General features: G+C 41.3%; 1 protein-coding gene across 7 annotated transcripts in view; it reads left to right on the top strand.

The window, feature by feature from the left end:
- sema5ba (sema domain, seven thrombospondin repeats (type 1 and type 1-like), transmembrane domain (TM) and short cytoplasmic domain, (semaphorin) 5Ba) overlaps positions 1-17,320 on the top strand; it is a 192,876-nt gene that overhangs the window by 154,737 nt on the left and 20,819 nt on the right. For all 7 annotated transcript variants that reach the window (XM_039817943.1, XM_039817944.1, XM_039817941.1 and 4 more), the window contains 4 exons: positions 9,409-9,526; positions 9,963-10,147; positions 13,972-14,115; positions 14,455-14,602. In XM_039817943.1, coding sequence (XP_039673877.1) covers positions 9,409-9,526; positions 9,963-10,147; positions 13,972-14,115; positions 14,455-14,602 — 595 coding nt within the window. The remainder of the gene's footprint in view (positions 1-9,408; positions 9,527-9,962; positions 10,148-13,971; positions 14,116-14,454; positions 14,603-17,320) is intronic.

The following is a 17,320-nucleotide window of genomic DNA, read 5'->3' as shown; positions in this document are numbered from 1 at the left end:
TGAAAAAGTGCAGATGTGCTTCTCCATTGTTGTCCAATTACTTTTTCCCATATTTCTGAGTGTAGAGTGATTTTATTTCCTTTTCCCATTTATCTTTTATATAAATCATGCCCTCTTCACTTAACTCATTCAACTTGTTATACAATTTTGAGATATTCCTGCGACCTGGGTCAGACTTGTAACTCATTAAGAAGACCTTCAGAATACCTGAATTTGTCTTATCTATGTCCACCTTTTTATCACTTTCTCAGTATAATGTCTAAGTTGCAAAAACCTTTTTTGTTAAGCCATAGTAGACTTTTAAATCCTGAAAATGTCTTAGTGCTCCATCTTTGTAGAGGTCACTATATTTTACCAGACCGTTTTCAGCCCATTTTTTAAATCTTGCGTCTGTTCTGATTGGTATGAAGTCTGAAATCATAAGCTATCCATCACATCATAAGGTATGGCTCCTGGGACCTGTGATCTTTTAGCACCTGATACCATTTTTAGTGATGACATTATCCATGGATTGGAAACCCGCACACGTTTAATTAAGACAGTATCACCTATCACAGCTTGAAGAGGAATATCGCTGGATATACTGTATTCTATTTCCTTCCACTTTGCTGTATAGGATGGATTGCATATATCAACCAGATTTTTTATCTGTGCTGCTCTATAGTAATCTTTTATATTTGGGAGGGAGAGACCTCCATTTTCCTTGGATAACTGAAGCGTCTTAACCCTTATTTGAGGTTTCTTCCAATGCCAAATAAATCTGAAAATTACTCTATCCAGATCCTCAGTGGAGGCAGGAATTTCTCTGAGTAAAATTTCCACGAATGTGGCCATCGTTGTGGAATTATTTTCGACCCCCTCCTCTGCTATACCACGTATGTTCTCCCTTCTTGACCGATCCTCCTGATCCGTGAGCCTGGCCTCCAGTTTCTCCTGTAGTTTCAGCATCTCTAACACCGCATCTTCCACCACGTGCACTCTCTCTTCTGCTTCAGAGATCGGCCTCGTCAACTCTGCTGTTGGTTATTTTAATGTCCTCTTTAATTTCTCGGAGAGCGCCGCTGTTTTCCTGGCGAAAGTCTCTCAGTTCTTTATCTAGTATCGTTTGTAAATCAGCCATGAAGTCAGTTACCTGTTGCGATGATTCCTCAAGTTCAATATGGCAACCGCCAACAATAACTGTTTTGTCCGTGGACTTTTCATTGAGTGGAGGAGCCTGTTTTTTCACCTGAATGGCGGTATTCCATCTCCCTTTCATAACATCAACGCCTAATCAATATCACATATTTCTTTGAATGTTTTAAGCCTCTGAAAGACAGCATTATATTGCCAGGGTCGTTGAGCTCCGAAGTTACGCTGCTCAATGTAATTGTTTAAACATGTGGTTACAGTTTAGCTTACGGCAGCATACACATATGTTGGTTTGAATGCCTGTTCAGTTGTTGAAAACTCAATTATGTTTAGGTGCTTTTAAAGTTCACGTTTCCTTTTGTTATTGATCCGTATAGGCGGCTCTGGCGAGTTTTGCAACCCTGAGAGTAGAATAACATTTACATCATCATCTTTAACTGAAGTGCTTTTTTGTTACATTGCTAAACCTTTTCAACAGTCGGTGATTTGTAGGCTTTTAGTGATAGCTCGCAGACAAATGCTGCAGCTTTTGTGTTTGTGTGTGCACACATGTCTGTGTGTGTTTGTCCTCTATTTGTGGTAATTATATTTGACCTGGCCAATTGGCACCTGTGGCTAACAGCACCACTCTGTCCTCCACCCAGCCCCTATTTCTCTATCTCGCTCTGTTAGTGAAGTGATTTATTTTGGCCACAGTGGCGTTCTAGCTTAGCTGCAATGTTGCATCCATCAGGGCTTTTCATTTTCTCCTTCCACTGAGGGAAGAAAAGAAGTCAATGCTGCCAAATACAGAATGAAACTACTGGTCTCATTCAGAACAGTAGCATTGTGCCACCTCCTACAAAAAGCCAACTTAGAAAGTGCAGTACTTTTCTTTCAAAACATTTGTCAAAACTGAAGGTGTAAGACAAGCTGTTTTTGACTCTTTTCGCAGTTGGTGGTGAACAGAAAGAGAAAAGAGCATGAGAAAGAAAAAGATAAGAAAAATATGGAAACAGAAATAACTACACGGAGAAAATGCTGAATAAATGAGGAGGATAATGTCGGGGAGGATGAAACGGAACAAATCAGACTTTCTGTAGCTGTTCTATTCCTGCCAAAACCAAACCACCGCTCAAACATCTGCTTACATAAACATTATGTTTTATTACAAGAGGTACAATTGTCCTGCTGGTGATAGTAACATTCCCGCCTGAGGAGCTTTGGTTCAATTTGCTGAGCGTGTGTGAGTGTGTGGTTGTATGTGTGTGATTAACAGTGACCTGGCAGCAGTCATGAAGCCGAGGCAGTTCAGCCAGGAGTTTAAAACAACATAAGGAAACCACTTAAGGTGGTCATCGGGGAAAACCACTGACCATTAGCATCTCTGCTACAGTCTGTGTGTGTGTGTGTGTGTGTGTGTGTGTGTGTGTGTGTGTGTGTGTGTGTGTGTGTGTGGCTGCTTGTTAAAACCAGTGTATACTTTATACCTATAGGACCACTATACAATGGTGTGGACTTCCCTGTCTGTCTCTGTGTGAGGGGAGCTTACAGGCCGGTCCCCAGCAAACCCAATTTACTGTCGGCTGTGGCTGCCAGCCTGTCAGCAGGCCTCTGGAGCTCACTGCTGCTAAGCCTGTATGACCAATCTGAGGAACACTTCACCAGCCAAGTACTGAAAGAGAAAGGGAAAGATGGTGTCCACACGGTGGATGTATTTATTACTGCTCCAGAATGCTGTTACTTTTATTACAGGCTTTGTTCTGGCTGCAGCTCAGTGTAATAATTTTGCTCTCTGTATCTTTCTCTCTCTACGTTTCTGTCTATATTGCTTTTTCGCCCTCCTCTTTCTCTCAGCCCTGATTTGGACCTGCTCTGTGTGTCTTCACCTCCAGCTCGTCATCTTTCAAATCCCCTGATGCTGACAAATTCAAACTACTCTGCTCCCTTTTTTGGGGGGGAAATTTGTAACATGAGCGATAGATAAAAACAAGCAACAGGCTATGATAGCCAGTTTGGACACTTTGGCTCCAGCAAAATACCTGGATTTGCTAAGCTCAAAGGATAATGAGTCTCTTATCGAACATAGTAACCTTTTCTGTAAGCAAAGAGAGAACGTGCGAAACTTCCAGGTTGAATTTCCTTTTTTTAGCCATTGTTGCTTTCACTGGCTGAAATGACAAACGTCACTGGCAGCAGATTATAAGCTGTAGCTAATTGACGTTTATTTTGTGAGTAAATTGATAAAAAGACCAAGACCAAAACATTTGGTTGCGCTGGATAATGGTGTCTGTATTTGACCAAATATTGTTTGTAAGGAAAAGAAATGCCACTCTGAAACACAACTCTACAGAGTAGAGATGCACCAATTACAACTTTCTAGGCCGATTCCGATTTCCGATTTTTCATTGAGTTTGAACTGCCGATACCGATTTTAGCCGATTCCGATTTCATATTTTCTATACATTATACATTATACATACACTATATACATTTTGCATAGAACATAGAACTTTTTTTGAATAGATAATTGATCGCTATAAAATGGAACAAAACTTAAAACAAAAAGTAAGGAAATTTGTTTTTGGTGGATTATTTCTCTGTAGTAACAATGTTTTTGGCAATAAATGTTATACCGTTGGAAAGCCTGTTTAGTTCCCTTTCAAATGGTGCCCGATTTGTAAGGAAAATGCATTTGTGGGATTGTGGGTTGCGCCCATGAAAATTTTTCCAAATCTTCTCTGTCAATGCCAATCAGCTTATTCTGCACTTGACTCGTTTGGTGTTTGGTGGATTGGATGATTGATGTTTGAAGAAACAAGACATATTGGCAATTTAACAATTTATTCATTTCACAAACAGGAGCCTCAGTAGCGTGTGAAAGAACCATACACAGCCACAACAGCCTGGCACCTCCTCCTCATGCTGGTCACCAGCCTGGTCACACACTGCTTTGGGATGGCATCCCATTCTTCAACCAGCATTTGTCGCGAGTCAGCCAACGTGGTTGTGTTGGTCACTCTGGCACGAACAGCACGTATATCTCCACAGTCTGGGACCGAACTCTATCCTCCAAGATGACGACGCTCGCCCCCACAGGGCGGGGTTTATCAGAGACTACCTCCAGAATGTGGGAGTGGAGAGGATGGAATGGGCTGCCAGCAGTCCTGACCTCAACCCCATTGAACACTTTTGGGATCAGCTTGGGCGTGCTGTTCGTGCCAGAGTGACCAACACAACCACATTGGCTGATTTGTGACAAATGCTGGTTGGTTTTGAGCGGTATGCATCCCCACTAACGAAAGCGTTTTAAACAGTAACGTTAATACAGCGTGTCAGAGGAATACAATCTCTTCTTTTTATTTTTATTTTTTTAATACAGCGTCTCCTGCAGCCGGGCATCAGCTAACATTAGCTTCTTGTCTCACCACAGTTTCAGTCATTGGAATCGAAGAAGTTAATGTACAACATATCCATGACTTTAGCTAATTATTATCCATTATATAATTTGTAATTTGTAATGTGTCAGATAGATGTAGTCAGAATTTCAGATCTTACATTTTCAGGTTTTATTTAAGGTTGTGAACATTAAATAGGCTACCAAAACTGTAGTGCTTCAGTCTTTTCAAACAATAGTTTATTACATATCTCCCTTGAATCTCATAACTTTACTTGGTTATAAATGTTGAAAGATAGTCAATAAGGGGTTCAAAAAAGAGTGGCTCCCTGCAAAGCAGATTCAATACTGGGTTTAGATGATTTGACTAAATTAATCTAATTATATCAAACTCCTGCAGTTCTTTTCACTGCTGTTCCCAATTTCACCTCTCTTGTTTTTTGTTCTCTTGGATCTCTTGTCTTGTGTTATCTCTGTCCACATTTTTATTGTCTAATCTCTGTCAGTTTCGTGTATTTTTCTGTCTCTCTATTTCTCCTTTTACTATCTTCCTGACTATCTGCCATCTAATTCCTTGCTTTTGAATATATTTATATTTTCTTGTCCTCTCTCTCTCTCTTTTTCTCTCTCTCTCTTTTCTCTCTTAATAATAATAATAATAATAATATATTTTATCTGTAAAGCGTATTTCTATTCACAAAGCACCAGAAAATCTTGTAGCCTGTCTATGCCTCCCATTGTTTCTTGGTGATGATGCAGCTCCTTTTTATTCATCAGGGGCTAAGATTTTACATGGAGAACAGCAGGCAGTTTTGGCAGACAGCCATCTCACTTTTGTTTTCCTGATTATTTTTTTTTTTTTGGACCCGACACCATCAGTCTTCAGGCTGGCTCCAACTGGGCCTAATTGGATTTATTAGCGCTGAGTGCTAGCAGGATTTCTCTGTGTTTCTGATTCATCATCAGCAGACTTCCTAAATGACCAACTCAGCCCAGCGGGGGAAAAAGCCCCAGGGATGGGCTCTCTCCCCTGGAGAGAGGATCTGGACTGAGAGCCTGTCACTGGTGGTCTCCTGAGAGCAGCTGCAAAAAATGCCATCGCTTATGTGGAGAGATGGAGAGAGGCCAGCGTATGCAGACATATGTTTAACTGAGTCAGACCCTCCAGACCGCCTTTGCTAATGTATTTCCAGTGTCAACGCTACAGCTAATAATGGCTGATTCCAATCCATAATTTATCAGTTCTGGTAATCATATTTGCAATTATACACTGACGGCCTGCCATTAAAGGCGAGGTGAACTATTGTTTTAATGTCTAGTTGTTAAAGGGCCTGTAATAAAAGGAGACACTGGTTTTTACAGCATTCACAAACTATTTAAAATGCCAATTACACCCCCACATAGAGAATCTGGCAGATTTATCTTCCGATGCCACTCTACTAGAAATATTGTTATATAGGCTAGTGGGTTTTGCCGCTTGTCTGTTTAAAATTTAACCAGCCATCTTCCATGGCTTCTCTATTTTGATATAGTGTGCCACTGGGCATGCACACTGCTGAATTAAATATCAGCCTGTTCCCTGCAGACTTGTCAAAGCGATGCTCTCACACTTAATGGCACACCCACAGTACAAAGACACACCCACCATACAGTGTACACAGACGGGGGGGAGGGGGTGGGGTATTTAGAAAATCCACTTGATTATGTACACTCTCTCTCTTGCTCATTCTCAAACATACACACACACACACACACACACACACACACACACACACACACACACACACACACACACACACACACACACAGTGTAGATCCCTCACATTCCTGTGTTATCTGCACACTCAGCTTCCTGTCCGAGCTGACATCCCTTCCTCTGCACTGTCTGTTACAAAAATTAGTTTTTTATTCCCATCACACTGCCCTCTCTTCACCCACACTGCCTCTAATTGACTTTTACAGCGGTCCTGTTTTTGAAAAACAGTGTGCCGTCAGGACAGAAAGGAGCTGAGAGCGCTTAGCTGGTGTTTTATGCAGCTGCAGAAAGTTCAGAGCAGGAGCTAAACGCCTTGGTATGCCTTTTTTTCTCTCCAATAGTAAATCCTTATTTATTAAATGGCCTTAGGTGAAGGAAATTATTGGAGAAAATACTGAGACTGCAAACCTGCACTGTGTCCCAATTTGTCATATTATATCAGCAGAATAAAGTAGGTGGTGATGGCGCAGTGGATATGACACATGCCTTTGGTATGGGAGCCCCGGGTTCCATTCCCCCTGTGATACATCAACCGATGTGTCCCTGAGCAAGGCACTTAACCCCTAGTTCCCCAGAGGCGTGCAACCTCTGACATATATATATATAGCAATTGTAAGTTGCTTTGGATAAAAGTGTTAGCTAAATGACATGTAATATACTATGCAGTTTGTATAAAAGAAATAAATGTACTTTCCTGTTTTGCAACAGAAAATGATGCAATATGTATTGGTGTCAGTCCAACTGCCACTGTTGATTAAACTTAACAAAGACAGAGCAAAATGTTTTGCCAAAGATTCAATACCTTTTTTGTTTCCCAAGATTTTTCTTTAGCTGTCTCACCATCATCTGCAATTTAATTTAATGTGTTGCAGCTGTAAGCAGCTACTTTGTTTCCGTTGTGCATTGCATTGTCCATCTAATGCAACATTTGGCCATACAGTGCAGTATAGTACAGATCTGAGACAAAGTATTAGCATACCTTGTGTTTTAGGTGTCTGTGCTACATGTGCCTGCAGCTGCGTTCATATCTTACCCCACATCATTAACTCCTATCCTCACCTGCACTGCAATCAATTTCTCAGCATTTCTTTCCAGTTGATACATTTTTTCTGGTCTTCGAGCTTACGCCATGAACGGCGTTAGTCGTACTCATTTTTTTTCATATTTTCATCAGCATTTTTCTCTTAATTACTGCAAACAGGGTGAATCCAGGACTAACCCATTCTTTCCCTGAGGTCAGAAGCCTCCCAGTCTGCCTGTCGGCACACTTTACCCAGAGCTAATTAGGCCTAAAATTTTCCCACCTCTCCCTTTCATCCAACATTATATATTCCATCCTTGCACACATTAATTGTTCCGCTTAGCTGATCTGTGTGTGTGTGTGTGTGTGTGTGTGTGTGTGTGTGTGTGTGTGTGTGTGTGTGTGTGTGTGTGTGTGTGTGTGTGTGTGTGTGTGTGTGTGTGTGTGTGTGTGCGTGCGTGCGTGCGTGCGTGCGTGGACCTTGAATGAAAATGGCAACATGCTCCTACCTCCTCCATTTCAAATGAACTATTGGGTTCACTGATCTGTGAATTTGTGGCTGACCTCATTATGATTATTGTTTCATCTGTATCGGAGATTGCATCTGGCATAGTGTAGCTTAATTAAAGAAGGTTAGCGGTGAATGAAGGAAGGAATGAAGGAAGTCGTCCTCTTCCATATGTATCACAGATAACCAGAGAACATGGCCTCTCTTCTTTTCCCTCCTTTGCTTGTCGCTCTTTGTCTGTGGGGTCACCTCTGATGTGCTGGCTGAGCAGTAATGTCTTTATTGGATCTGAGCCGACCTCGGGTTCACCACAGAGCCCCAGACCTGGCAGAGAGCTGTATCAACACTTGGAGATTCCTCAACCTCCAGGCTAAAACACTACAGGGCTCTTCAAATAAACCGGGAAGGTATATGTGCCAGGAAAGAAAAAACACAACAACAAGAAGAATCACTCCTTTCAGCTGAATGCAGAGAGAGGAGGAAGGACTCTTACAATGCTGTGATGAAGGAGTCGAGAAGAAGAGGCAGTAGGATCAGAGCGAAGGAGGATAGTTAAAGAAAGAGAGAGACAAAAGACGGATATCAAGGAGAGGAAGGGAGGCAGAAAGCGAAGGGGAGTCTTTGAGAGAGAGAGGGGTTATTCAGTTGATGCCTTTTTCCTGCATTCCTGAGGCATCCAGATCAGCTCTTGCAGCTTAGCTTCGTCATTAACAGCTTTAGATTTAATTAGCCATCATTAAGCCTCTGTTTTACTGGAGGAGCTTACAAACATTTAATCACTGTTTGGGTGATGTACCGTGTATAGTGTTTGTGTGAAAATAGAGAGAGGAACATGGCACAGAAAAGTCTGGTTCTGTCATTTTTTATATTGCATGTACAGTATGGTATAGTACAGTAGGTCTGTATGTTTAGATATGTCTTCATCATAGACAGTGGTGCTCTGGCTTTGTCTTTACAGTATTTTTAACTTCTTCTTTTTATGAATTCTTTGCGTATTGATTAATTTTATGCATTTCTATTTTTTTATTTATTTAAAAAGAAACAACATTAAATCCATTTTTTTTAGTTGTATACATACAGTCATCTATTTTACTTTCAATTGATTCTATTTCTTGTCCAATAATGTCAATTCTTTGGCTTTTTTCTCAAGAAAATTTGAATTTTGTGTCTAGGATCTGTGAAAACGTTGATTTGTACTCACCGCTTAATACGTAACTCTTGTATGAAGTTCTTTGTTCTGTTCTTCACTGTTCTTTGTTTTGATAGCCAGTCCGGCCGCATAAACGTAGGTATTTAACGTATTGGGAAACGGTCTTAGAGTGGAGACAGTCCCAGCCTGCTCTTTTTCAGTTTTTCAAGGACAGCCCCTTTAAAACTGGGCATAAAGTTGTACTTTATTATCAAGATATTTCTTGATCAAGTTTATGTATTTTTTCTATTTAAGGGTGATTGTTACATCTGTCTAGGGAAAACAGATGGCAAATGTGCCAGTCAGAAAAAAAGTCTATTTTACTTTATGTTCATTAATGTGCCTTGTGTCTTAATTAAACAATTAAACTACTTACTTTGCTGACAACACAGTCTTCCTCCCTCCTCCTCTCTCCTGTCCCCTGCAGGCTGTGCCTGGAGGCGAGGGATCCCTACTGTGGCTGGGACTTCAGGCAGCGCAGATGCACCACACTGGAGGACAGCTCCAACATGAGCCAGTGGAAGCAGAACATCACTGTTTGTCCGGTAAGAGTAATGTCACTGCAGCACTTACTGTAAGAAGGGCTAACACGGCGTCACATCTGTCATGGGACCCGTAAGACCCAGGCGCCCTGATGATGTAATCTTTCACATGTCATAGTGGTTGGTATCATCCATGACTAACTATGTCTGTGTGTGTCAGACAGGATATAGGAGTAGTAGAAGAAGGAAGGAAGGTGAATTGGACTGAAGTGAAATGGATTAGATTGCACTAAGATCAACTGGATTGAATTTGGCTAAAGTGAAGTGAATTGCAGTAAATGTATTCCCCTTTAATCCTCTGAAAACTCTCTCTCCATCTTAGAAGTAAAAGTCCTGTCTGGCAGCACAACTCTAAAACTACTTGTATTATAAACTCTGAGCACTGAGTGTTGAATGGTTGAGTAGCCCCGGCTCACGTTTGCTGACGTTTGTTTTCCAGCTGCGGAACCAAACCACCAATGGTGGCTTCGGGACCTGGGCGCCATGGCAACCTTGCAACAATGATGATGGTGTGGATGGTGTGAGCTCCTGTTTGTGTCGCTCCAGGTCTTGTGACAGCCCTGCCCCTCGATGTGGAGGCAAAAACTGCGAGGGCCCCAGCATTGAAGTCTCCAACTGCTCGAGGTAGGGAAAGAAAAATATTTTTACAATAATAATCAATTGATTCTTCATGCGTTTAATTACAGGCCTTTGGTATTAAAGGAGAAATCCAGCGCAAAATGAACCTAGGGGTTAATAAGACATAATTACCGAGTCGACCATTCGCTGGGATATGTTTTCAATGTGACCAGTTTTAGCGCAAACCGCTAATTAGCTTATAATGCTAGTCATCGGGGCACGAGGAAAGTAAAAAGAAATCGCTATTTCTATACTACTAACAAGGCTCAAAATCACACTTCCACGGTAGCATAATTAAGGTCCCTACATGTAAACCGAAGCATTGAGAAATTTGAGAACGGCAGGCTTGAGCTATGTTACTGGTTACTGGTTGCACGACGTTCGTCGTTCGACTGGTCGTGAGTGCTTTCCCAAGATGGCGCCCGCAGGTATACGTGAAAGGTACTGTCTTTATATACTATATTTTTAATAAACTGTCTGTACACTTACAAAGTTCTTAATGTGCGAGTTGGAAAGATGTTTTCAATCAAAGACTGAAAGGATTGAAAGCTCAGCCATTTTCAAAACATACACGCATACATGTCTTGAGTACCCTACCGGAATTCGCTGACAAATCTGTAGCAAAGGGTGAACTGTTAGCTCTGAGCAAGGTGTGGCAAAAACATAAAAAATAAAATAAATCCCCTAACCCTCTGAGACCGCAGACCCCCTCCCCTATCTGTAAGATATGTGGCCACATCAAATGCAGCTCGCGCAAAACTCCAGCTCAAAACTGCATCTCCTGTCTTAAGTCACAGGCTAATTGAAACAGGTCTAGTGAAGTCTTATGTTAAACATGAACAATGTTATAAAAATCTGCTATTGAGTTGTGAAATAGGCTATGTGAAAATCAATTTCTGAAATAAGCTATGTGAAAAACACACCAATCTAGTTGGAGTAACAAACAGACTATAAGCTGAACAGACCGCATCCCTCATGTTCTTTCAGTCTGGCTAAATGTTAATAAACATAGACTGTAAACTGACCAGCCAGTATTTATCATTTACTTTCAGTCTGGTTAAGTGTCCCTTTAAAGCTTGGCTCCGAAACTTACATACTGTGTCCTCAGCATTTATCATGTTCTTTTCAGCCCGGTTTGATGTCCACAAAACATAGAATGTAGACTGAGTAGCCAGCATTCATAATTTCTTACAGTCTGGTTAAATGTTCCTTCAAAGCTTGGCTCCAAAACCTACACACAGCGTCCTCAAGTCAAACCTGGCTCAGTAGCCCAGATACTGTAACGGTGCAGATCCACCTTTTCGGTGCGACGCTTCTGTCGCGTCGCGTCGCGCCCCGCTCTATTCCTATGGGTGACGTCAAGCGACTTCAACGCTCCTGCAAAGCATTCCGGGAAGGCGGCGCTACTTTTGAAAAAATGCTGTGCGTCAAAAAAGCTTGCCGATGCCCAGCTTTATGCAAATGAATCGCGTTGAAGCGAGCGCGACTATCAAGTAGAAGTAGACGAAAATCTTTCAAACTGACCTTTGTTGATCTGAAATGAAGACATATTCAGCAACTGCGACCGCCTATTTTTCGTTTAAAATGTTTTCAGAAACACATTTCGGTGAACTATTTTTGTAAAATACGAGATCGTATTCTCAACGAGCCGCCATGACACTCTGTTGAAATTCTCGAGTAGACACACCCACGTCACACGTTCGTTCAATCAGCTGCTGGTTAGGGGCGTGGAGCATCAACCATGGCTATATGACATCGCGACACCACGCGACAGTCGTGTCGCAAAAGTGGATCTGTACCGTTACGGTGCAGATCCACTTTTCCGTGCGACGCTTCTGTCGCGTCGCGCCCCGCTCTATTCCTATGGGTGACGTCAAGCGACTTCAACGCTCCTGCAAAGCATTCCGGGAAGGCAGCGCTACATTTGAAAAAATGCTGCGGCCAAAAAGCTTCTGCCGGCGCCCAGCTTTATGCAAATGAATCGCGTTGAACGCGACGCGACTATCCAGTAGAAGTAGAGGAAAATCTTTCAAACTGACCTTTGTTGATCTGAAATGAAGACATATTCAGCAACTGCATGGCCTATTTCTCGCTTAAAATGTTTTCAGAAACACATTTCGGTGAACTATTTTTGTAAAATACGAGATCGCTGGGTCCTTTGTCGGCAAAAGAAAACGCCCGGCTCCGTGGCTGTAGTGAAGGTGAACTCTCTCCCTCCGTGGGTCGCTCCCAGGGCAGCCGGGCAGACAAGCAAGTCTGAGTTGTCTTCAGCGTGTAGCTGGTGTTGTGTCCCTTCAAGCTGCCGAAGCCGCTGGATCGTGAATGTGACGCAGTCAGGTTGCTCCGGATCACATACCGTAATTCCACGCATCTCAGGTTAATTTCCGTTAACACTCTCTTCACTGTGTTGTAGATCACTGATTCAAGCATACTTTGTTGCTTTTCCAAGACCTGAGCGATTAAGTCCTCCATGTTAGGGATCGCGCTAACATCAGTTGCTATGTTAGCCACCGCTCCATTAGCCGTCGCCATGCTAGCAGATTTCTCTGTACAAGTAGATAGTTTAGGCGACAACGAGACCTGCTTTTTCGCGCCTGCAGGCGTTTCACTGAGTCACCGTGATAACAGACAGAGCTCTAGTCTCTTGCGACCATTGTGGGTGCTGGTCACGTGATCTTCCATGGTAAATTATTTTTAATTTTAAAAATGATAATTAGAACGATGCAGCAAATTCAGAAATGCCAGGGAACCACGAGAACACAGCACATTAAATACTGTTCTTAAATCTTTACACTCCCAGTTAGTTAAATGATTTATGACCCTGCAACATTACTTTAAAATCTATTCTTTAGCAGCCTCGGGGCAAAATACATTTCTTTTAAACTGTATTTCTTGTCTGTTCTTGTTTTTGTCTATTTGTATTTTATTGTATTTTATTTTACTTTTTAAATTGATTTTATTTTTTCTCTTTATTGTGTTTTAACTGTTACTCTGATGCAACAAATTCTTTATAAAATAACATGCTTTGTCTAAAACAAAGCTGAAGTTGTGGATTTACTATATTTTAGCTTAAGATCTACAGTATATCATAAATAAAAATGTTGTGCACATTTAGGTTGGGTGAGTGATGTACTTGTACACTTGAAATTGTCAAGTTACACATCATTACAATGCTATGATTGAGCACATAAAGTCTGTCATTTTGCAAATGAGAACTCATCACATAATTTCTGTAATATAACATAATTTCTTAAACTGCTATTGTAGCAGCAATGTCCCAACTGACTTTGGAACATCCACCTCAGGGCTCAATTTACACTCTAACAGAACATGACAAAGATCAAGAACGTGAGGGATCTTATTAGAAAATGTAGGTGACATCCAGGTGACACCTCTCCTCGGCTCTGTCTGCAGGGGGATTGGCCAATCAGCCTTACAGAGAGCAGAGCACAGACAAAGAGCTTAGGCACCTTCATCCCACCGGATAGCTAGGCCAGATTTAATCCTTGGTGTCAAAATTGAATTGTGCTTTTGCAGAAAGTGGCAATTAAATCATGAGAAGTGCTACCCAGGAACATAGCACTTAAGCAAATTGAATGAATGTTTCCCAGTCAGAATGGGCTCCTTGTGTGTGTTTGCATTTCTGTTTCCAGAAGCTCAGAATCAGAGTAATGATTAGAGTAAGCTAAAAGGCACTTTTTTTCTTCTCTTTAGCATTGGCGAACATCCTGTGAAAGAATAACACTAAAAGCACTGGTGAATAATTATGGAGGTTTTGGAACCAATATGAAATAGGTTGCTAATACTTTTCCATGTGTCTGTTGCCATAGAAATGGAGGCTGGACACCCTGGTCATCATGGGGGCAGTGCAGCACAACCTGTGGTACGGGCTTCGAGCTTCGCCAGCGTTCTTGTAACAACCCCTCACCCAGACATGGTGGCCGTGTGTGTGTGGGGCCGAGCAGGGAAGAGAGGTGAGGATAACTATTTCATAAAGTTACTTTCCAAACTTTGATTCTCTGAAGACTGCAACGATTCAAATGCATTTTTCCAATCGATAGAATCTTACAATAGAATCTCCCTCCTCATATTCAACCTATCAGTACTATGTTATGGTGGTCACTTGAGACTTGAATGCTTTAGCTTTAATATCTCTTTAGACAATCAAGTCCCGAGCAGGTCAAGTCTAAGTCAAGTCTCAATTCATAATTTTAAGTAAGTAAGTAAATAAGCTTTCACTGCTATTGTATTATTGTTACAATCAATCCTCTCAAACTCCGCCACCTCCTCTCCCACCACTCCCATCTCCATAGGTTCTGCAATGAAGGGGTGTCCTGTCCTCAGCCTATCTTCTGGTCCCCGTGGGGATCCTGGACCAAGTGCAGCACCGAGTGCGGGGGAGGCGTTCACTCCAGGGTCCGCACCTGTGAGAATGGCAACAGCTGCCCAGGATGTGCACTGGTAGGAAAGACACAAATACACACCCAGATAAACAAACAATGACAGAAGAACATCTGTCAAGCTCAGTAGAATCCGTCTCTTTGCCTCCGACAGAACTTGTAGGCTTGTAAGCCGACATATGGCTTTGTAAGAAAATTTTAATCTATATGTGTTGATCCTCTGTGTTGGAGGCTGAATTTAGGTGGCACTTTAATGAAGTGATGGTAAATCATTATAAAGGTGAGCAGATAATGACAGCAGAGATAAATACATACAGATTTCAGATTTTCTCTCCTGACAGTGAATGGCTCAGTTTGTGTCAGCACAGTGATAACATGTCCACATTTAGCCTAGTTGTGTACAAAATAAAGGTCTTTTAAATGTCAATGAAGTCAGTGACGTCAAAAACAAAATGTCACTTTTTATTTTGAAAAATACAAAATGTTTTTGTCACTGTGACAGTCTCTGGGGACCACCTGGAGTTCAGTTTTCAACAGAAAAAGAAAAATGTCTATTTCAGTATCTCCATACACATATTACAAACAGTTGTGCATTATACATTAACAGAACAGGAAACACCATTGTTTGTCATCTTACCTATAAAATGTATCTCATTTTGAAGATTGATGTAAAAAATCCTCCTCAATCAACACCTTGAGACAAATATATCTAAAACTAATGGGACAGAGTTCCATCAAACTCCTCAATGATAGATTCTATTTATCCTTGACCCCTGGATCTTCCCTCTACCACCACCATCAGTCCAAATGTCCATATGTACACAACAAATCAAAATCTAGAAGACAAATTGCCAGAGGATGAGCCCTTTAGATTTTAATAACCCCATGGCCTTTTCTCAAGTACCATCATATTTGTATCTAGAATCTTCAAGCAGGGCTTTACACGTTTAGTCTTAGTTTAAAGTGATGAACTAGAAAATGCATTCCCTGCAGAAAATGCTTGTGAATGCTCAAAACCTAAATTGCTACAGCTAAACTGGATTGCTGGCATAATTGCGTAAGAAGAAGGTGAAATAGTGAGAATACATGGAAAAGTGGGAATGGTTTTAATTAGTATGAATTTCTTGTATATCAATATACAATATTTTAAGTTTTTTTTTTTAAACGTCATAGTATAGTTTATCGAAAAAAGGGATAAAAAAAAGTAATATTATAGTATGTCGATAAAAGTCATAGTATATCGAAAAAACAGATTTTGGGGATCCAAGTGTACAAGGGTTCAAGGTAGAGGGCTGATCGGGCCGCATTTTTTTGTCGAGCCCGGCCCGCGTCCGACAGAGCAGTAACCGAACCAGACCCGAGCCCAGCACAGTTAAAATCTCTTTTTTTTCTCATACTAATGACATGTGTACGTTTGTTTGTGTGGAAAGCCCGCTTTTATTAAGCAACTGTAGGAAGGCATTTGGAAATGTCAACAGATGAGTGCATCAGCGCACACGGGGCAACAAGTGCACGTTAATAAGCTGTTTAATTTAAAATGTTCAATGTGTTAACCTTTCCTGATAGCTCCGTTTCTGACCGTGGTCATTATAAAATGAATAACGTTGGGGTTAAAATCCCATTTCTGGTGAGCAAATGAATGAACTTGGCTTTCAGTCTGGGTTTTTTTTTCGGACACCGCACACTGTGTACGAAACTTAAACTTATTCCGCCAACTCTGCTCTGGTTGCATCTACACATCTGCTTCCTCTTTCTCTTTCTATATTCTGCCCACTTTCCCCACACACACACACACACATGCACTGAGCTCTCTTAAAGGAGTCGCAGCACCATTTTACAACAAATACCTTATCGCGCTGATATGACCGAGCCCGACCCATCTTGGCTGAACATCATTTCTAAATATCTATCCGAACCCGGCCCGGCCCGTCGTGCTCGGGTCGTGTATCCACACTCTAGTTCAAAGACACTGAGGCACTCAGGAGGGTAATGTTTAAAAAGCCCTTATTATAGCCTATTTCTTGGCTAAATCATTAAAACAAGGCAACGCATTTCGGCTGTGAGGCCTTCATCAAGGCAAGTATAACATGTTTGCATTTAAACTGTATCTTATAGCCTATTGGCCAGTAGTCACATGGTCAGTAGGAGAAGAGTCACATGATTGTTGTGGACAGGTAGTCACCTGACAGACCATATTCAGCAGTAAATCAATCAGCAATAGTCAAACAATATAAAGACAAAAAAAGCAAAGAACAAGGAAAGGAACATTTTTTTTAACCTCTTAGGCAGAGCAGCCTATTCCAACATGTATCAATAGAAAAATATATATACAAAATGTCTCTATGTCTCAGCATTCAGGCATGAGGGACACAACGGCCAAAACAACATGTCATTTACAGGATGCTGATGCTTAACAAGAAGAGGCCAATTAAGAAACTCAAAGAAAAGGCAAGAAGTCCAGTTCATTATTTCAACCAGGATATTGTACAGCTTTTAAAGTATAAATCCAAAATTATTCTCTTTGAAGAATCTTCTTTAATCTGTCTCCACCCCTTACCGAATTTCCTATATGGTCTATGCCTGATATTTTTTAAAGACTCACAGCTACTGTGTTTAGCCTCTGTAGTGTAGAGCCATGGGGTATTGGGGGTTGCTAGTTCTTATAGCATCTTTATGTTCAGCTACTCTTGCCTTCAGTTTATGTTTTATTTATTACCTAAGGAGGATGAAAACTGTCTGCTCTAAGAATGGTGTTACGGTCAGTTCGTTTTCTAAATAT

The sequence above is a fragment of the Perca fluviatilis genome, chromosome 12 (assembly GCF_010015445.1).
Source record: "Perca fluviatilis chromosome 12, GENO_Pfluv_1.0, whole genome shotgun sequence".
In the NCBI taxonomy this organism is placed as follows: Eukaryota; Metazoa; Chordata; class Actinopteri; order Perciformes; family Percidae; genus Perca; species Perca fluviatilis.
The sequence above is the reverse complement of the archived record's forward strand: the minus strand, read 5'-3'. Positions and strand labels throughout refer to the sequence as shown.